The sequence below is a fragment of the Diadema antillarum genome, unplaced genomic scaffold, assembly GCF_040938485.1.
Source record: "Diadema antillarum isolate AM-2024a unplaced genomic scaffold, OU_Dant_1.0 seq00000602_RagTag, whole genome shotgun sequence".
In the NCBI taxonomy this organism is placed as follows: domain Eukaryota; kingdom Metazoa; phylum Echinodermata; class Echinoidea; order Diadematoida; family Diadematidae; genus Diadema; species Diadema antillarum.
Window position 1 is genome coordinate 71,617 of NW_027271530.1, and position 22,454 is coordinate 94,070.

The 22,454-nt window shown below is 39.3% G+C and overlaps 1 protein-coding gene across 1 annotated transcript; it reads left to right on the forward strand.

The window, feature by feature from the left end:
* The first annotated feature begins 6,984 nt into the window (after positions 1–6,984).
* Positions 6,985–8,772, forward strand: LOC139735825 (uncharacterized). Its single transcript, XM_071646575.1, has 2 exons — positions 6,985–7,346; positions 8,130–8,772. Exons 1-2 carry the CDS (start codon positions 6,985–6,987, stop codon positions 8,770–8,772), a joined length of 1,005 nt encoding a protein of 334 aa, XP_071502676.1.
* The last annotated feature ends 13,682 nt before the right edge of the window (positions 8,773–22,454 follow it).

Sequence of the window (22,454 nt, forward strand, 5' to 3'; positions counted from 1 at the left end):
TAGGATTAGAGCTGGGTTTATGTTTGTGGCGACTTTTTTCTTGCTCGGCTTAGCGTGCAGATATTTCATTGAAACAATTATTGTCGCAGGAGCAAATTATGTCATGGAACCATTAGATAAGTCATCCTTAGCTTAGATAACATCTGTAGAAAGAAAGCTGTTTTCTCACACTATTCTAACATCCACCTGCGATAGTGCTCTTGTACTTGAGCATGATTTGACATGTAAAAATACATATGCTGCTTTTAAGATTAATGATATATCCTTCTAGTTCAAACATTATGGAAACCAAATGAAAATCGATCCCACATTCCTGGGCAATATAAAAATACAATAAAATAGCAGCGTCAAAAATAAGATTTACATCATATCAGGTGTATCATTGTTAGTATGGCGCCATATCTTGACTAGATTGGGGGGGGGGGGTCTAAAGCACCACAACATTCAAAATTCAAACACAACATCTAACAAGAAACATTTCTTTTCTTGAAGGGGGAGGGTTAACATCCTCAGAGCTTGAATAAAAGAGTTTGAGTACATACCCTTGGCTGTATAGCAACCCTTAACAACGGAGCGGATGGAGTACGGCGAGTTCCCTCTGTTGGAGTGGTATCGCGACTTGATCGCGACTACTATACTGGAAGGGCTCGACTAAACACAACTCGACTAAACACAAAACAACAACAACAACAACTCGACTTACTTTAGCTATATAGCAAGCCTTGGCACCTATTATACCACCAGCTACCGGCGGCTAGATTCCAGTGATGCGATCCACATCACTTCGTCTGATTCCTCATACCGGCGTGCTCTCGAGAGCGTCTATACGCATCCTCTTCACCCGCCTACGGTTTTACGAGTGAAATACAAATGTTGCTCCTATCTCCCTCTATTAAAGTCTCCTTTACTTTCTCCGCCTTCATATGAATCTCTCTCCTCCCTCTCTCTCTCTCTCTCTCTCTCTCTCTCTCTCTCTCTCCATCTCTGCATGTTTGTCTCTTTGCCCCCCCCCCTCCATCTTATTTTTATCTGTTGCATCACTCGCAGCCCGTAACCAAGGTAACTCGTAGAAATAATTATGGTTTCTCGTCACCTATCTAGACAAAAGTCCACAGCGCCTGACCGATTTCTCTCCTGTACGACCTTTGGTATTTAATATCGATATAGCAACCATCAATCGATTATTGATCGACGGCATTAATATCATAGTGGATCTGTCCATAACCACGAAGCGATCGGGAGAAGGAAAATAATTTATGTACTCATTTATCAGCTATCGATACCCAAGCGATGGGAATCGCAAAGTGTGGTCCACGCGTTCATCCGTGAGCCGTTTGCAATTAATGAATTGTATTATTCAAACCATCCATACACCTCCATACAGTGACATGCGTTTCGTTGCTCCTCTATTCCCAGATATGATTACATCTGCATGTCGATTCAAGGAAACAACCTTCTACGATCAGCAAGGAAAAATAAATGGTAGTAGGCACATTTGTATACATTTATATAAGACAAACTGATGTTAGGGCAAATGGAATTTAAATGCTTTCTTTGAACTATAACTTTATACACACAAACACACACGCACACACACACACACACACACACACACAAATGCACGCCCACATATTTACACATCGCCTCCGCGAAATGCTATTTTTACCCTATAGTAGCCAATCTTCCTTATTATTAGCACGTTTAACGGAAAAGTCTAATTTCATTCTTTGATTTAGTCTTGTTCAAGTTCAGCTTCACATTTGTGCCAGGTTCTAATTTGGTGTTTTTGTTAGTAAAGACTGTCCTCAGAAGACCCTGAATACTGAAGTGCCTCGGAAAATATCAGAGCCAAGAGATAAAACTGGACATTTAGACTGTGAGATATGATAATATATTGCAATGGGTTTGACGCTTCCCACATGATTGGCATAGTGTGGGTTCACGCAAGAACGCATATCATACGTAAACCAGACTTTACCTTTCTCATCTAACACCTTTTCCCCCCGCCTACTATACCCTTTACAGAACTATAGCTTTTAAAGACGTTCATTCAGACATTATAGACAGGTTTAGCAATGATAATTCCAAAAACAATATGTGTGTATTATGTGGATTGGTCCCTGGGCTGTCACGTGTTCAAGCTTTTGCTTACAGTGGCAGTCCTTCCGCATAATTTTTCAGGTAATTATTTGGAAATTTGGTAATACAATATATTATTTTGTTAATGGAATTAATTCACACATTTATTTTCCTTCTTTGAATCACGTACATTATTATGTGCTAACTGATATTCTATATGTGATATTACTGAAAAGAATCTAGATTTATGTATGACATTGTGTTGGAAGAAAAATAAATCAAACAAACAAATTCATGTTTTATTTACAAGAAGTTAGAGACACAAATTACATGTACCACACACTTAAAAATAAAGGTTCAATTTTGCACCCTATTTGTCTCTATAGCAGCACCCTAGCAACGCCCAAGTAGAAAATTAAATCTCTTGATATTTATGTTCGTACCTATACATACTGATGCAGACATACCCACCAGAGTCACGACTCGTAGGTTTGATCTTACGAGTAAAACCTTGTTGCTCGTGGTCCAAATTTTAGATTCACAACGTATTATGTTCATGGTGCATGATATTTGCTCCCTTGATTAGCACAAAACTGAGGGTGCAAATTCGCACCCCTGCAGGTTCAAAGTTCAGCTTATTGCACCTCTAAGGGTGCAAATTGCTTATCGGGGTGCAAAGTTGCACCCTATAGGGTTGTTGTATACCGACGATTTTGGGGTTCAAATTTGAACTCGTATTTCTTAGTATGCCTGTGTACATTTTCCTAGATAAACGTTCACCTTTTTAATCATTGTTGTTTTTTCACGGCCTTAATTCTAATCAGGGGCTTTTGTGTTAGTCCAGTTCGGGGTTTGGGCAAACACGGAGAACACCTCCTTGCTCATTTGGAGTGGTGCAGATGAATTAGGTGTATTTCGTACATCATTATGGCAAAACTTATAAACATAATGACAGGACTATTTGTGTAACAGAAATTGATGCATTTCTTTTTCTATCAATCTCTCGTTCTCTCTCTCTCTCTCTCTCTCTCTCTCTCTCTCTCTCTCTGTATCATTTTCCGTCTCTCTTTCTTAATTAGGAACATCATGCTTTGGGTAAGCCCGAAAGGTCAGCTATATTTCCATGACAACACTAATTGAATAGCTCGGGGTTAGAAAGTCTACTCTCTCGCAGAATGACTGAGGTGAACAAGTGACGAAGCTTTGACCTTGTAATTTTTCTAATCAATTTACCCAGCTCGTGTTAGCGTTATGAAAATAGAAGGGGTTTTTAACCCTTGTCGCTTGTTTTCTTCCTTCTTATTTATTTCTTACCAACAATATTACACGCAACAACACTGGGAACCTCCGTCTCCTTTTTTTTTTATCCAATGCGCTTGAATTCATTAATTCGTACTACGTGTGAGTTTCTATGATGCGCTCAAACTGTAGACATATCCCCCTCCTTTCTCCTTCTCCCCCCCCCCCTCCTCTCTCTCTCTCTCTCTGTATATATATATATATATATATATATATATATATATATATATATATGTATATTATATGATAAATATGTGTATGTATATTATATGATATATATATACATATATATATATATATATATATATATATATATATATATATATATATATTTGTCTGTCTCTCTCTCCCTCTCTCTATTTTCCTGCCTCTCAGTCCTCTTCAATTTCTTTTTCCACCATCAGAAGCCATGCAAGCAACGAAATGATAATAAATTACAGAGTTGCCTAGAGAATGAACTAATTAACGAAGCCTATGCCTTGCGCCATCTATACTGTATAGCTTCGGAGAAGGTACGCGTCCATTGTACAGTCGAGCAGCAGACCGGAAAGGCATCCTCTATCAATGTGCCTTGCTGTAATTTGTATCCTTGAAGTCCTGTTTTTCTACTCCCTGGGCTCGGTATATCTGTTGTCCGCTCATACGTGATGGATACACGCTGACGATCTTCCATTCACATTAATTTTGATCCTCCACGTTGTCCTAATCATATTACAGTTTACATTCTTTTCCATTCTTTTGCATCTGTAGAAGTTTGTCTGCGCCATCGGAACCTAAAAGGATTTGTTAGCTAAAATGTTTCTCCGATTGTATTTTGGAGAGGGGGTGAGGGGCAGGGGTGGGGTGAGATATCGATGAGGCGGACATTAAGAATTTGATGCATGTATCGCATTATTTGATTATATGCTCTGAATCGAGATGAACTCTTGTGCCATATTCAAATCTGATGGAAATATCTTGTCAGTTCAGAATATGAGAATTGGTATTCAAAGGAGATGCATATTGTCCCATAGATTATCCCATAAAAATGACAGGAGAAAAGAATGCCCCCCCCCCCCCCTCCGCCTCGTTTCTATAGGTGGTTGCTCTTGAACACGAAAACCTGTATGAGTGCCACCGAGAACTCGGGATAATTCATCGCTTTTTATAATTCCTTTGTCCTTTTTTTTTGGGGGGGGGGGTCTGAGAAGGCGAGAGGGCGAGATCACGGATCTCGTTTCTTGACTTTTTCAGTTTGAAAAGACTGTGACATTTTCCTCATCTTGACCTCTTTTGCACAAGAAAGCAAGATTATTCGTATTTTTCTCCACTTCTGGATCCGAGAAGACCAGTTTCAGATCGTGTCTTGTCGACATCTCCGCCCTTCTCGATCCGTCAAAGCTCCTTGGTCAAAGGGAACCCAAACCCAAAGAGGAATGTTGATTGAGTGAAAGCATGCAGTAACAGTAGTAGAACACATCAGTTTTCTATAGCATAACGAAAGAGCACTTGACTAACCGCTTTTAGAAAGCAGGGGGAATAATTGTTATTATACTATTAACATATCAGTAGCAAAATTTTCATGAAAATGATTTTGTGTGTGTGTGTGTGTGTGTGTGTGTGGAATTCCTTTAATCATTTTCTTTATAAAATTGTTGACCAATGACGCAATAGTCTCCTGTAGACTCCTCACATTCAGCTGTTCCAACACCAAGACTTTAAGAATTCTTAACTTTTGCATCGATTGTCCGATTTTACTCAAACGTTCACTGATGTATTTTGCTGATGTTGCTGCTTTCACTCAATCCACATTGCTCTTTGGGTTTGGGTCCCTTTAAACGATTCCACCTTCACATTATGTGGATTGGGTGAATGCAGCCATATTAGTACAACACAATCAGTGTTGAGTTGGAAGGAAATCAGAGAGTCCGTTCAAAAAGTTATGAATTTTTAAAGTTTCTGCTCAGTCACTGCTTGATGAGAAGACTACTACAGCTTGTGATGTCACATGCGTACAACGTTATAAAGAAAAATAAAAATAATATCTAACACTATGATATTTCCACTTTTCTCGCGTATTACACTACTTTTAACTTACCTCTTCAAGTGGCAGGAGGAATAACATAACACTTAACATACCTCATTGACAAGTCGAGGAAATGTGCACTTTTTTCAATAAAAAATCTTGAAATTCTCTTAATATTTTCGTTATTTCGTTCTACTCATGTGACATCATGCACTGCAGTAGTCTTCTCATCCAACAGTGACTGCACAGATACTTTTAAACTGACTGTCCGATTTTCCCCAAACTCTCACTGATGTATTCTACCAATATCGCTGCATTCACTCAATCCACATGTCAGTAATACGTGAAGGTGAACCTGTCCTTTAAGGCGAAAGGGGAAAGATTGAAGACCTAGTTGTCTCGACTTAAGTTGGTTCGAGAAGCCAAGAAAACTGAGTTTCGTTGGCATACACATCCCTCATATTGACTTCCCCGACTCAAGCAGACGTTGAAACGCGATCTGACATTACCGGCTTCGGTTCTTGAATGTCGTCAGCCTGCATGAACCTTCCACATGTTTTAGACAGGAGTACCTTTGACAAGCAGAGAACTCTGATACCTTTGAGACAGACATAATTTACACAAGCGCATGACTTCGATCATAAAACTATAAAACAGTTCAAGGGCAATTGTTTCTAAATATTTTTATCTCAACAAACTCAATGGCACATGCATACAAAATAAAAGGAAGAAGATGTCGACATAATTTGGCCTCATAAATGTGATGTCTTTAACCCGCCCGCCGACGGGAAAGGCGAAAATTATCTCCAGTGCAGGAGTAAGGAGGTGACTTCTGTTTTCATCTAAATACTGTCCACTGTATTTCCTGTCGGTAAAAGATGATGTTTTGTAGGATAACGGTTTGAATTGGTTGGAGTATTAAGCCAAATAAAAGCGGTCCTGTTAAAAAGGTTGATATATACCACCTTTCATTATAACTCTTTGTTTTGGGATATCTCAGTCATTTCAAAACTAATTCTCATCAAAAAACTTGTAATTCCTCTTACAATTGATTGTATGTTCTTCAATACTTCATATAAGTGGTTTCTGTACATCTCATAAAAGGTTACAACCTGAATCTCCATCTCAACCAAAACTATACAATCCCTTAAATGGTGGGGATAAAGAAGTTTTGCATCCAAAGGAAGTTGATAGTGTGGCAAGTTTTAGTGGAATGTTCAGTAATAGTGCTTGCGCACATGGTGTTCAGAGAAGTCTAGCTTGAACGTTTTATACGAGAGCACAGTAACATGAAACATCATTGTATACATTATTACCCTTCATTTGAACCGGTAAAAGGGGGAGCATTTATGGCGTTATTAATAATAATGGTCAAAGGTCCTATTCTGTATAAAAGTGTTTGAATATAACGAACGTGTTCTGCTCTTTATCTTGAGAACAATAAACGTAGACCCAACACACACGACTTTAATCTGTCACTACACGTTGAAAACTCCCATTGATTCACGTGGGCCCCATCCCGGAGAAATTAGATACCAGTCCAAATATCATTAGGAAAATAGAAGTTCTTTCTCTGTTAATTTCAAATATTGCCTTTGAGGATGGAAGGGAGGGAGGACGTGAGGAAGCTTGCGGACCGCACGATGGCCGCTGGGCAGGCGAGCGGAACAGCCACCAACTCGATGGCCCCGGCGGTGACCGAGGAAGGAAAAGGGACACGCGTGTTCCTCTGGTGTATTCCCCGGTCAGTCTCCACGGCGTTGACGAAATGTTTGAGCTTCATCGACGGTATGGAAGTCTGGCTCGCTCCCTACCTCTACTGTAAACTGACGATGGTGGAGTTGAAGCACGCAACGGGACGAGATATTCTCATGGAGCTGGACGGAAACGAGGAGATCTTCGGGACGGCAACCGAACTAATCCGGCGGTTGTTAGGCACCAACGTCCAGACTGACCGCATCGTGTAAGAACGAGAGATATTTTAGTCAAGAAATGCACGAATATATTTGAAGAGTTTGTTCGCAAAAACCGATAAGTCCATTTTTGAAGATTTTGAAGTTCGGTCTCTGTCATAAAGTACAAAATAATACCTTTTAAATGATATATTGGTCACTACATATAAAGGTACATTTTTGAAGTTATGGTCAAAGGAAGAAAAATTTTCTTATTATTCTCTTTATTTTTCTTGACCTTTCATCGCAAATATCTCCATTTGGCAAATATGGACTTATCGGTTTTTGAGAACAAACTCTTCATTTGATTTTCAAAATGTGTGTGTATCTGGCGGAAAGTAAATAAAACTTGATTTTCTACATTTTAAAACATTGTAATTGTTATAACTGCATTCGTTAGTACTGACTCATCAGTAATTGTGATTATCGTCAGACTCGTAGCTCATCATCATGTGATTCGAAAATATCGGTATTTATAGCTATGGCGAAATCTTTTTGACGTTACACTATGCATAGTATAGGTTACAAATGCATAAATTCTTATGGTGTACAAAATTCCGATCATCACGGTGAGCCGCCCCCCCCCCCCCCCCCGAAGAAAAAGAAAAAAATCAGTAGGACATGACAGTCGAAATACCATGTACCACATCAACTTGTTCGATTCAACAGAAAGAGCAGATGTAAATGAAACGGAACCTCAAAGCTGCAATAATTCTCTTTAAAACTTTTATCATTGAATTTTCATAATCATTAATTTCTCCTTAACTTTTTTTAAATACGATATTTATTGTCAGATATTCGAATGTGAAGGAACAGTTAGAATCGTCGCGAGGGAAGCACGTATTCGTCAAGGACGTAGCCTTTGATATGGATGAGAAAACCCGAAGCTACCTGCCCAGGGGATACCGCCACACCTTTCTCATCAGGTCGCCCGAACGCACCCTTTACTCCTTTCGAAACACCTACTTAAACCACCTCCGCGAGCAAGGTATTCTATCGGAGAGCGCCACGACCACATTCAATCTCAAGCGGGACTGCTTTCACATGAGCCGCGGCTACTACGTCAAAGATATCTACGACATGTGGAGCTACGTCCGCGACGAAATCGATCCGAATCCCATCGTGATCGACACCGACGATCTCCTGACCAACCCCCGGGAGATGCTCCGGAAATACTGCGAGCTCGTTGGTCTTCCGTTCAGTGAGTCCCTGCTCCAGTGGGACGCCTCGCTGGACATCATTAAGACGTGGCGGCAGTGCGCCGACGACCAGATCGTACACATGGCCGACTTCTACGGACGCGCTATGCACAGCTCTTCCTTCCTGCCACCCAGCGACCCTGTACCTCGAGAGAAGATGACACACGACGTCATTGAGGGTATCGAGGAGACCATGAAGTACTATCAGGAGATGTACGGACATCGCATTAGACCATAATGATTTTCCAGCTTCAAGAAGTATCATGACCGTTTACACATTACTATAAAAAAGTGTGGAAAGAAATTCGATGCAGTGCACTCCCGTTTTAACGAACACAGCTATGACGAAATTCCAGTTACGACGAAATATAAAGACCCAGGCATTACCCGCTCTATGTTTCTTATTGTTTATTTATTCAGATAAGTTCGGTATTCCGAAGGTTCATTATTCCGAAGGTTCGTTAATCCGAAACACACAAATTCCCTATACCTGCAATGTAGAAGTTCGTTAATCAGAAAATGAAAACAGGGTTCGTCAATTCGAACATTTGTGGCGTTATTCAGAAGGTTCGTTATTCCGAAGATTCGTTAATCCGAAAGTGAAATAGGGCTCGCTATTCCGAAGGCTCGTTTATCCGAAAATGAAATAGGGTTTGTCATTCCGAAGGTTCGTTAATCCGAAAATGAAATAGGGTTCGTTATTCCGAAGGATCGTTGATCCGACAATGAAAGAGGGTCCGTAACGAACCTTCAGAATAACGAGCTTTGTTTCATGTTCAGATTGATGAACCTTCGGAATAACGAACTGTAACAGTTAGGATAAACCTGTAGTCAATCACTGGATTGGCTGTCTTTCATAGAAAAAAAAAATCTTCTTTTATAAGCATGAGTCCATATTGACGGGATATTGACAAGAGACGTGAAGTTGTTGGGATATGCATGTAGGTCTATACTAATTAGACAGTGTTTTGCAGTATTATGCGGTTGGAGGGTGACGAGATTTTGTTCTATGGTCTCCTTGTCAACACATTCCCGTGGCAGAGAGGTTCATAAGATGCATTTTTTATGTGTCTTATCTCTATGGTTATTGTTAAGTTTAGGCCTATAACAGGCCTACCTTTTCAGAACATCGAGATATGCATAATGGCATAATGCACTTAAAGATGTGTGGCACGTAGCCTTCTAAGTGCACAGCAGATATATATCTGCTTGTTTTAATAGTACTTGACCTGGATAGAAGGACGGTTATTTAAAGAATCACGCAAAGGCTGATCAAAGATTATGGCTTCCCAATGCTCCGTTATGGGATGGTTGCACTGATGCTTCATATCAAGGGGCAAAGGTTCTTGACTTGTTGACTAGTTCCACCGAGGAGGCCGTACTACAGTATGTCCCCCCCCCCCAAAAAAAAAAAAAAATACAATCAGATTTTCGCATTGATAACACTGAAAGGGCGGTGAGTTGGCTCAGTCGGTAGCACGTCTGCCTCACGATCACGCGGCCCGGGTTCGAACCCGAGTCTGGACTGAGCAATGTTGTGTGTAAACATACCGTCCCCTCTAGCAAGAGGCAAAACACTCTGTCCCTCGGATAGGACATAAAATGGAGGTCCCGTGTATGAGAGAGTCACAGCTCATGCACGTAAAAGATCCCGCTTCATTCATTCATCGAAAAGAGCAGGGTGTCTAACCCGGTGAAGTGGTCCCACCCCACATCCAACTGGACCCCATGGAAGACCAGCTTAGTGTAGCTGAATATGGGCTATCCAGCCATCTTCACAGATGGAAAATGAACATCAATCAATCAATATGATTAAACTGTGTAAATGCTACTTCAGGGTCTTAAAATATAACATCTTAGCTCTATTTTGCAGAAAACCCCATCCGATTTGGTTAAGCGGTCATAGAGAAATGTGGATTGTTGTAAAGCATGTCATGAGTCTGATTCTTCCAAGTTTAGCACTTCGATGATCTTGTGTGTGAATACAATAGACAGAACTTGGAGGGAAGAGATTCCTGACATCCTCTACAAAATTCCTCATTTCTCTTTGACCATGGAAGCAAATCGAATGGGATTTTCTGTAAGATGTTGGCAATGAGTTATAGTTTCATACCCTAAAATTGTATGTGGATTGATTCACTATTCTTAAAGGTATCATTATGGAGGGTACCGTTGCAATTTTTTTTTGGACATACGGTATATTAGGCGAGTTTGCTGGCTCGCTAATGTACCTCCTTGTCTCCGAGTTAGACATAGCCAACGCAGTGAATTTACACCACCATTGTACCTGGTCGACACTGGCATAGGTCGCACAGAGAAGACACACGGACAAATAAACTGATTAGTTTTTTTTTTTCAAAGAATAAAAACAAAGAAACAAATGAAAACCGGATGTAAAACTTTTGTATCTTGCTCTTGAAACAGGAAGTGGAATGAAGGTGTATTAGATTTAAGAGAGTAAAGAAGTCGTGATAAATGGACTTAAAATGGAGCCGAGAAGAGGATTAACGAAATATCTGAGCTTTAAATCGACGATGCATGGAAATCTGGTCAGACACATTTTGGCTACGCTTACTAGCAATTAAAATCTTCTGTATGCCACATTTATTTTTTTTTGGTGCGTGAAATTTGTGCATATTTGACTCATTAGCATAGACAGGGTTTTAAATCGTTGAATGAATCAATTTACTCAAAAGGTACATACATACCCAGTGTACATACAGGAACTTGTAGAGTTAAAAACATCATTTCAAACATCTTATCACCTCCGAAGTTCACATGATGAAACATTATTGAAATATCCATTAGGGAAATCAGAAGTTACTCTTTGTGACAGGGCATTCATGGCATATGTGTATACTGCACCAAAATTATGGAATAATCTCCCTTTGTTTGTATTAAAGACAAGCAGTTACATTTAATGAGTTTAAGGTCAGGTTAAAAAGTCATTTCTTGAAGTAATGTATTTTGTGTTTAAATCTCTTGTATGTATGTCATTTTGTAATGCGCAATTGAGTAAATCATTGTAGTAGCTGCGCAATATAAAATGATGTCCTTTATTATTATTCTTGTCTTCGAGGGACTCCACAGTGGCAAGCTCGCCTGGTGGCTTCTGGGATATGTTCGGAAATCCTTGGAACAAAAAATGGCGTGCAGTTTTAGCATTGATCCTTACGTATGAGACACCCACAGGCAAAGAATCTCAACTGAATTCAAGAGTTTGATGAGCGCACGCTTTAATGGACATACCATCAGTGTCATTCGTTTACAGGCCACTTTACCCCAGCAGCCTGCCCAACGCTTGTCATAGTTTTCGAATGTTACCATGGAGGGCTGAAATGAATAAAGATCGATTAAGTCGAAACCCCACCCCCCCCCCCAAAAAAAATGATGATGATAATACAAATAATTAAATAAAATAAAGACCGATTAAATCGAGCTCCCCCCCCCCGAAACAAACAAACAAACGAACATGTCATGACAATTAATTTTATAGTGACATGGAGAAAGAATCCTTCTGCCAAAACCAATATTTTTCCCCAACTCTACCTGAAAATTTTCACAACACTGCCAAACTGCCAAAAAGAAAAAGAAGAAAAAAATGACTGCAGATCGACGAGTAAGAACCAACTAGGAGTAAAATTTGTAAAAATGGGAATAGTCAATGACAAGCACCTGCTTACCAAGTCAGTTGGTAAGATTAGAACCAAAATAGGGCTAGTAAATCTGTGTAATTCAATATTTATGAAGGGCGCCAGCTGTTGGTTCCGTTCCAATTAACTTGGTAGATATCGCAACAAGCAAGATCGGCAATTTACACTTTCAATATTCCCCGCTTGTTCCGGTACTCCTTAGACCAGTAGTCCTAAGTTGCTGTTGTTGTTTTTTTTTTTTCGTTGGCTTGTAAAGTATTCTTTTGTATGTCCGTTCAAGAATTCCCAAAAACAAATCAGACAAACGGAGTCATAAGATCAATGTGAATTTAAATGCTATACAGTCATGGAAGGGGGCTTATTGATTTCAATATAATGACTTTGGCAGAATAGTAAAACGTGTGCAGGGAGTTTAAAACAAGTGTATACCAGTGCACCACGCGATCCCAGGCTGTAGTTTTTGCTTTATCACAGTTTCATTTCCGATAGTGAAGAAAAATAACGCCGATAGGCAGTTGATAGGAACATCATATCACATTCTGCCCTGGAAACAAGACTACAGGGCGCCGCGAGTGGTAGTTAGTTCAGCGGTGACCGCCCCCGTTCCGTCCCCGCTGGTGACCGCTGAAAGTAATATCTCGTGTCATTCGGTGCCTCATTTTCACTCCATTACAGTATTACCTACCGACCAGCTCTACTTGAGCCTGGCCACAGTGTGGATATATTCTTAGCCTCGGCTTCAACGACGAACCAACGAGCACAGACGGAAACAAACCGAACCCTATAGAATTGAAATCTTCACAATGTGAAGCTACGTGTCTGGAGAAAGGGGCAACTGCATAAAAACGATCAACGTGTTGACTTCGAAATTTTGTGTACAGAGCAGACGACGAACACGAATATCAAAAGCAGGCGGAAGAGATCGAGGCGAGCCAACCGGGCGGGAAAACAAGTCTCACAGCGCGCTGGTCACGTACAGACACGAGCGCTTTACCAGATGACGGAGGGACTTCTTTCGATCTATTGTCTCGTACGCAGTCTATACGGATAAAGTTTATGATTAAACCGCCGATGATACTTACTTGTAAGTATGATTTGTATGGCACACTTGCTGTATCTCTTTTGTTGGCAATGTGCATGATTCATTTAATAGAACCATCACAATAACTACTTTGAAAGGATCCATGGGTTAGTCATCAGCTGTCAACACGAAGAACTTGATAGGAAACAAATAATGTGACAAATACTAATTAAGCTATGTGAATTATGGGGGAAGTGGATTTTCATTTCATTTTCGCTTCTTTCAATTCAACAACAACAACAACAACAACAACTAAAACACCTACAAAATAATCAATTCCAGACTATTCAAAAGATACTCTGATAGATATGAATACTTTTATAAATCAGCAAAACAATGTAAATTAATTTGGTCAAAATCTGATAGACTTTTAAGGAAGTTGTGAAATTGTGAAGTTTCAGTAATATCCACAAAAAAAAAAATGCATGAAATACTGCCAATATGAACAGGAGTGTGTAGACGACGTCATCACCTCACAATAAATTTGCGCATTGTTTACAATAACAATAGCCATGTCTACACCTATCCAAAAACTTGTAGTTATACTAACTACGAGCGCAAAAATGCGTTCCCCTAACCACGACAAAACTTCGATGCCGTTCACACCTACATGCAGTTAGCAAAACCTCGAGGTAAACATAACTACGATAGAAAATAAAGGGTGCCTAGTTTGCCCATAGGGTTGCGCACTATTGTGGAAAAAACTGAGCGTCGTGGTTAACAAAACTCCGTTCACATCTGTCATAGTATAAGCGCGCTGCCACAGCGCGCTTAAACTACGCGCTTAAACCACGACAACACCCTAAGAAATCTTGTGGTGTTGTCGTGGTGTCTTCGCCTTAAGGTTTTGTCGTGGTTTTCTAAACTACATGCGTCTACATCTACGCTAACTTGTAGTTTAGTGCCTCGTGGTTTACAAAACCTCGAGGTTTAGAAAACCTTAAGGTAAAGGGACTTAGGTGTGAACCTCACTATAAATTGTCATAATAAAAAAAACAACAACTTTAAACGGCATGGTGACAATAATAGCCATGTCTACACCTATCCAAAAACTTGTATTTATACTAACTACGAGCGCAAAAATGCGTTCCCCTAACCACGACAAAACTTCGATGCCGTTCACACCTACATGCAGTTAGCAAAACCTCGAGGTAAAGATAACTACGATAGAAAATAAAGGGCGCCTAGTTTGCACATAGGGTTGCGCACTATTGTGGAAAAAGCTGAGCGTCGTGGTTAACAAAACTCCGTTCACATCTGTCATAGTTTAAGCGCGCTGCCACAGCGCGCTTAAACTACGCGCTTAAACCACGACAACACCCTAAGAAATCTTGTGGTGTTGTCGTGGTGTCTTCGCCTTAAGGTTTTGTCGTGGTTTTCTAAACTACATGCGTCTACATCTACGCTAACTTGGAGTTTAGTGCCTCGTAGTTTACAAAACCTCGAGGTTTAGAAAACCTTAAGGTAAAGGGACCTAGGTGTGAACCTCACTATTATTAGTAAACCTCTGATGACACCAGATTGCGTTATAATGGCTCCTGCCATACTAAAGGTTGATTAACGCTTCGATCATATCCAATTCGTTTTCGATGCGATGTCGATTTTGCGAGCGTGGGAAACAGAATACGTTTTTCTTCTGCGAACTTTCCCACAAAAATCATCGTTAGGCTGCCCTTGACTGACTACAGTGGAAAGAAAATGTCATACCGAGAGTGTTGTTTACGAGAGAGTTCACGGCAGGCTTGCTATTATTGTCACCAGTGTTTCAATCGTAGTGGAAATCGTTGCGCGTGCAACGATGGTTGAGTCAAGTGTACTCTCTTGAATACAATGGTGTGATAACTGCATAATGAACGAACACATTCCCCCGATTCGTCCAAATGTGCGAAGGGATGGGGAAGAAATTAGTCGTGTAGAGTGAGACAATTTAGTAAGAGAGACTTTGAATCTTCCCAGTTGTCGTCGATCCCACGGGTTTTTTAATTAATTAATTAATTAATTAATTAATTGATTAATTAATTAATTAATTCGTTCATTCATTCATTCATTCAGTCATGTTTTATTTTCATTTCCAAACATTATACTTGGGTAATGCAAACGTCAGAAATGCTGGCAGGATTCTTGTAACATGTAATGTCATATTTTTGACAGGAATGGCTTCCCGTTTGTAGAAATGAGTAATGCTACATAATCATGGGGGGGGGGGGGGTGGAGGTGCATGGCTATGATATGGAGCATGATTATATTGTATCCTATTTATCTTCATTTTGTTTTCGTGTATTTTTTCTCTCTTTCTATTAACAGGAAGAGAAAGAGAGAGAGATGGAATTTCCTATAGGGGAAAATGAGATTCTATTCAGTGGTTTATGATTGAAGGAAAGAACGGAGTTTTGGCATCTATATCAGATTTTTCAAGGCTGTGACAAGTCCGTGACCACATGATTTCTGAAGTAAAGACAGGAGGTGGTTTTAGGATGCCACTAAAGGAAGCCATAGACGTCTATAATCCCTCCCGCAACTCGCGCGCGCCGCATCCCCTTTTGCCACTGACGCCTGCGCACTTCAAGCGCACTTGCGATGTTATAGTTATGCGCTCGTGGGATTGAGGTCAAGATATCGACATTGAGTAGCAGTAAATCTTTTAAAAGGGAAGCTGATTGTCACTGTGGGATTGGTGGTGTTAGCTTGTATATTTTTCTCTTGTCGATACGGATGCCGGTATCCTACCTATTATTTCCATGAGGAACCCTGTTAGATAAACGGAAGACGGCTGCTGGTGGTATTGTACACACCGCAAAGGGAAATCCGTGGATTAAAAGCTTCGTCGGTGAAACTCTTCAAACTCAGAAAGCCCGCGGGTAAGTAGTTGTCAATCTCAAGTCCTTCAAGACGAGTGTAAGCTCTGCAAGTTAAGAATACTTAAACGGCGACATTATCACGTGTCACGCAAGATGCTTGCAGTGTATCCCATGTATATTATCCATTGCTGTTACCTGTGTATTTTGCTTAATCGTCACTTTCATATATTTCCATTTTAAAGGTAGGCCTACAGTTTACCTTTGGGAGCAGTGATTTAAAAAAAGGTTCAAGATATCAAATTTGATGCATATGTGTAGGTCACTTGTATCACAAAACATCCTACCATGAAAAAATTTTGCAATAAAGCCTAAAATATAAGGAGATATCACGATTTTTCTCAATAAACCATAACTGTATGCGGTTTATTCTGGAAACAATTTTATTATAACTATTGTTCACATTTTGTGTATTCAACAATACTTAGCATTGATTATACTGATTCAAATTTCTACATTGGTTGTCTCTAACCCTAACTCACATTTTAGAACTATTTTGAAGCCCTAAAGCTGGGTTTGGGTTTCATCTGCAAATGGTATATGCCTTTAACCCTTTCTGTGCCAGGGACTTTGGGCAGTGTGTACAATACTATGGGGTTTTCTGTGTAAACGGCACTCGAATCACACACAAATTGTTTCATTAGATCACAGCAAGTCCGCTTTTGGTCTGTCAAATTTCAGAATAGTGACTACATAAACGCACAATGATGCTAATCGCAGCGATAATACTTATTTCTTCCAAGGCTTATTATGCCTTACTGTTTGAGTGAAGAATAGATAATGGTTACTGTTGGAAATGGCGTATCACAATAGATAAGGACAGAATTTCAGTATGCTCAAGTTTCGTGTTAGTTACAGTAAGAAGCATTTCATATATAGTTATATTGGCGAATAAAACAATGCACACAACTGAATTCTTGGTAAAAGAGTGTATGGTAAATCGATGACAGCTCTCGAGTTATACATGCGCATGATGTTATAAGTAGGTTACATAGTTTACCATCTAACCACAGGAAAGGTAATAAACTGTAGCCATAAAATCGTCACATAACAAACAATTCCTGCATAATGGTGAAGTCTATCACCTTTCAAAAGTGAGACGAATAAATCACTGTGATATTGTGCAAACCTGTAGCCTCCTTCTCGTCAAGGGGTGCATGCTGTCATAAGTTTCGCAATAATATTAAGAATTGTTTTAAAGGACAGGTCCATCTTCATAGACCTGTGGATTGATTGAATGCAGCAATATTAGGAGAACACTGTGAGGGTTTGAGGAAAATTTGACAATCCGTTAAAAATTAAAGAATTTTTGAAGTTACTGCTCAGTCACTGATGGATGAGAAGACTACTACAGCCTAAGATGCTCATTATGAGTGTATAACGATAAAGAAAACATAAAGAAAATTCAACATAATATTTTCACTTTTCTCGCATACTAAGAGAACGCTTGACTTGCCTCTTTCAGAAGGCAGGGGGAATGATATTCCCCGTAACATACGTCAGCGACAAGTCGAGGAAATGTGCACTTTTTTCAAAAAAATAAATATTTGTGAAATTCTCTTTAAATTTCCCTTCGTTGTACGCAAGTGACATTATACACTGTATAGTAGTCTTCTTATCCAGCAGTGACTGCGCAGACACTTTAGCAATTCATAACTCGTGAATGGATTGTCCGATTTTCCCCAAGCTTTCAATGATGTGTTCTAATAATATCGCTGCATTCACTCATTCCACATGTATTTCATAAAGGTGAACTTGTCCTTTAACTTAGTATTTCACAACGGGAAGCAAACTTTGCGTGGAGGCGAAACGGCGCCGGCGGTATCAACCTGTACTCATAATCACCATAATTATGTCCCCTTTGTTTCGCGTAATTCACCGGGGTGTCATAAATACCCAATAACAAAGTGAAAAAAATAAAACATAGAATAACTCTTAACAGACAGTTCGATGAATGAATGGGTATAGGCGAGTGGAAGCGTCGGGATATCGAACAATATAAATCCAAATTTGGCAACTATAATGACATGAGAGAATTAAAAGGCTCCGCGGAACAAAAGTGATAAGTGTAGATATCTATTCTAAAGATTATTCATATTTTATCCCCTGAATATTGACAAACTTTCGTTTTTCTCTCGTCGCTGCAAAATGAGCAAGTGCTTTGTAAAGCTGATGAGGGCTAATGGGTAGCTTCGGCCTTTAAACCAAGGGGCCCGATATCTGAATGCGTCCCTCTAACGATCGTAATCGAATTTTCCTGTCAAGAAGGCAAAGAGGGGGTTAATTCGACTCGGTTACTTGGCTGGCAGCAGTCGGCATGCCACAGACTGTTTGCTAATTCATCGCGACACGTTCTTCCGCGTGCAAAGATCCCGTATAGTTGATTGTGGGTAAAGAGACTTATACGATTCGAAATCTATATGTACAACTCCAATGTCATCGCAAAATGGTATGTCTCCTCTTCGCCTGCCTTTACGGTCACCGGAGACCTCCTAACCTTTTTGACCGAAAAAAGGGGGATGGTTCTTCTCGAAATTAAGAAAGAAAGATAGCAGTTCTCATGAGATTGTGGATTGAAATTATATGAAAGAAATGGGAACTCCTGCTGAAACAAGGTCGAGATGGTATTGGTCAAAATTCAGATTTCAGCTCCAAATTCAGAATGTTTGGAAGGTCTGTTGCTGAACATGCGCAGTTGGCATTAACTTTGCTGAGATATTTGGGCAGGACTTCGCCAATCTGAGATGTTAGGCTCTTAAATGGAGCGTAGAGATTTAGTTGAGACCTATAACTTCAGGTTTCTAACATTTTTGGTGAGATAATAAGAAACCTCTTATGAAATTTGAAAGAGCATGTAATTTGATGAGGAATTCAACGTGTATTTGATGAAAATTTATTTTGAAATGGCTGAGATACCCAAAAAGAGAGCAATCCTAATAAAAGATGGGACCTTTATTACGATCTCTTCACTTTACTTTGTTTCTGGATGTTTCAACCATTTCAAAACCAATTTTCATCAAATAAACTTTGAATTCCTCTTAGAATGGTATACGCTGTACTATTTCATAAGTGTTTTCTTGATATCGCAAAAAGTTAAAAGCCCATTTCTCATCTCCACCAGTACTATTACTATAATCCCAGTGAGTTCCATCTACATAAGAACGGGCAGGAAGAACACGTACGATGCGATCAGCAGTACCTCCAAGTGAATTAGCAAACTATGGGGCTTTTGCAATCAGCCCCCTATGAAAATGGGCATTTTTTTTTTCGTGAAAAGTATTTAGTTCCTACCTCATACACAGGCAATTAATGTGGAATGTTTTCCCGCAACCATACAAAATAGAGCACATATTGATGTTGGCTGGTCACACACAAGTAAAGAAAGAAAGAAAGAAAGCAGAAAAAAAAGAGCCAAAAATAGCAATACACACATACACACACAAAAAAAAAAACCACAACAGCAACAACAACGACAACCACAACGACAACACACAAACACACATAAACAAAAATGAAGTGCCTGAGGACATGAAAAGCACACAGTCGCGACTCTTTTAAAGGACAAGTTCACCTTCATAAACATAAGGATTGAGAAAATGCAACAATATTAGTAGAACACATTAGTGAAAGTTTGAGGAAAATTGGACAATCGATGCAAAAGTTATGAATTTTTTAAATTTTTGTGTTGGAACCGCTGGATGAGGAGACTACTACAGCTTGTGAGTCATATGCGTACAACAGTATAAAGAAAATATAAAAGAAAATTCAACATATTTTCACTTTTTTCGCATAATAAAAGAGCAATTGACTTGCCTCTTTCTAAAGGCAGGGGGAATAATATTACCCATAACATTTATCGGTAACGAGTCAGGGGAATTTGTACTTTTTTTTCAAAAGATGGAATTTTGTGAAATTCTCTTTATATTTTCCTTATATTGTTGTACGCATGTGACATCTAAGTTATTCATACACTGCAGTAGTCTTCTCATCCAGCGGGTACTGCACAAAAATTCATAACTTTTGAACGGATTGTCTGATTTTCCTCAAACTTTCAATGATGTGTTCTATTAATATTGCTTCATTCTCTCAATCCTTATGTTTATGAAGGTGAACTTGTCCTTTAAATACTCCATTGTGAAGAGCTCCGAGAGCAAGAGGGTAATGATGTGCGTGTATTGCGTTTGTATGTGTATATTTATGTGTGTGTGTGTGTGTGTGTGTGAGTGTGTGTGTGTGAGTGTGTTGTGTGCGTGTGGTAGGCCTATGTGTGAAATAGTGGAAGAAAAAGGCAGAGGGAGAGAGGGAGAGAGACTGATGGAGATAGAGGGATTCTCCAGCTGCAGCTTTGCACTGAAATAAACGGTACCGCGGGACCCCGCCCTCTGACCTCGCTCGTGACCTTTCCCGGCAGTGGGGGAGGTCATGGATGCGTCCGCAATTATATTGATATATCGAGCACGTGACTGCAATGGACGCAAAACTAACCCTATAATGGTTGACCTTGTCTAACGAGCAGAATGAGTTATGTGGAAGGCGGAGGAGTGAATATAAATAAAATGGTGATGATAATATTATACTTTTCACATGATTCTGGTTACCAATGCAAGAACTATTACCTAAAATATGAGCTTGATAGACGATTGTTTGCTGTGATAAGGCTTGCATGCAATAATATTATTCACAAACTTGTGAAAATGCATGGGACCAGAGATAATGCGCGGAGTTGGAAATGCGCTTCGATTTATAGACGTATGGACATGAATATCTAATATAAAGTTTTAAAATTGGTATTTTAAAAACAGCACCCTTCCACCATAACAAATTGGTGCTGTTGTTGTTTTGTTCCAGTGTTCCACGTTTTACAAGCGTGGCTTTTTTAGTGGAACACTGTTTTCCATCATTGTGATTATTTACTATTTTGTTGCCATGACAAAGTGCATTGTTTCTTTTTTACGACATCATTCGTGTATAATTTATATTGTATTGAAAAAAAAATCCTTTATCGGACGAATGTAAGAGAAATGAAAAAAAAAAATTGTATCACTTTGGATTATGTCAACTTTTTCTTTTCTTTTCTTTGTGATGATGGAAATAAATAAACTATTGAACTATTGAACTATTGAACCACAGGTTGCAAAAATTGCTTCCTTTTCTTCATAGATTGTTAAAGGGATAGTACAGTATTGGTGGAGATGAGAATTGGGCTTTTAACTTTTTGCGAGATACCAAGAAAACACTTTATGATATAGTACAGAGCATGCTATTTTAAGAGGAATTCAAAGTTTATTTGATGAAAATCGGATTTGGAATGACTGAAACACCCAAAAACAAAGTAAAACAAAGCAATCGTAATAAAGTGTGGGTCCCACACTTTATTAGAATCGCTCTTTTTTTGATATCTCAGCCATTTCAAAACCAATTTTCATCAAATAAACGTTGAATTCCTCATAGAATTACATGCTATTTCATATTTCATAGGAGGTTTCTCATTATCTCACAAAAAAAAATGTTAGAAACCTGAAATTAGGTCTCAACCAAAACTGTACGGTCCCTTTAACCTAATGTCACGCCTTATCATATCCTCAAAACGCCACTTATCGTTCTACGCCTGATTACTGGTATAGCTGCCCACACTGAATTATACATGTTTCGTTTCGTTTTGTTTTATTTTGTTTACAAATGTATATGTTCATTCACAAATGTATGTTTGAGAAGGTATACGCATTTCACATTTTCTTTAACGGATGAAAAGCACCAAAAAGAAAAAAAAAATGCAAGCCGTAGAGAATCAGAGTCGTAAGATCCCTTGACGCAAATTTCGGGATGTAGGCCTAATAAGAATGTTGCAGTTAAAAGGGCCCTCTATAACGTTATACTGTACATCTTTTGTCTTTATCATCGTTTTGTTTTATTTTACCGATATTTGTCTTTCTTCATATTTTCCTTGTTCTCCCTTTTCTCCAAACGAAATCTCTCTTCGTACACGCCTCTATGGAGAATTAGTCACAGGTGTGAAATCTATCTGATAACTTTAGAACTCTGTAGAGAACAATGGAAGCCCGCCGGAAGTCGGAACGGAAGTTTTTAAAACCTGCGACAGTTTAGCTACGCAAGGTCGATAGGAGTCGCGGTAAGACTGGGGTGTCTGAGGGTGCATCAGGCTACAAAACATTAGATGCAGCTTGAAAATATACGACAAAAAACAACAGATAAACCAGTGGACTTTAGTAAAAGTTTAACGTTTATTCATATATTTCTGTGAACCAATATCTGCGATCTTTATTTGTCAATAATGCGGTACTCGAAATGAAACGAAGTGGAATATGCGGAA

Bases quoted from the DNA above. Each gene is read 5' to 3' on its own strand.
- LOC139735825 (XM_071646575.1), top strand. From the start codon at position 6,985: ATGGAAGGGAGGGAGGACGTGAGGAAGCTTGCGGACCGCACGATGGCC. The intron at 7,347-8,129 runs GTAAGAACGAGA...ATTTATTGTCAG, and splicing joins GTCCAGACTGACCGCATCGT to ATATTCGAATGTGAAGGAAC.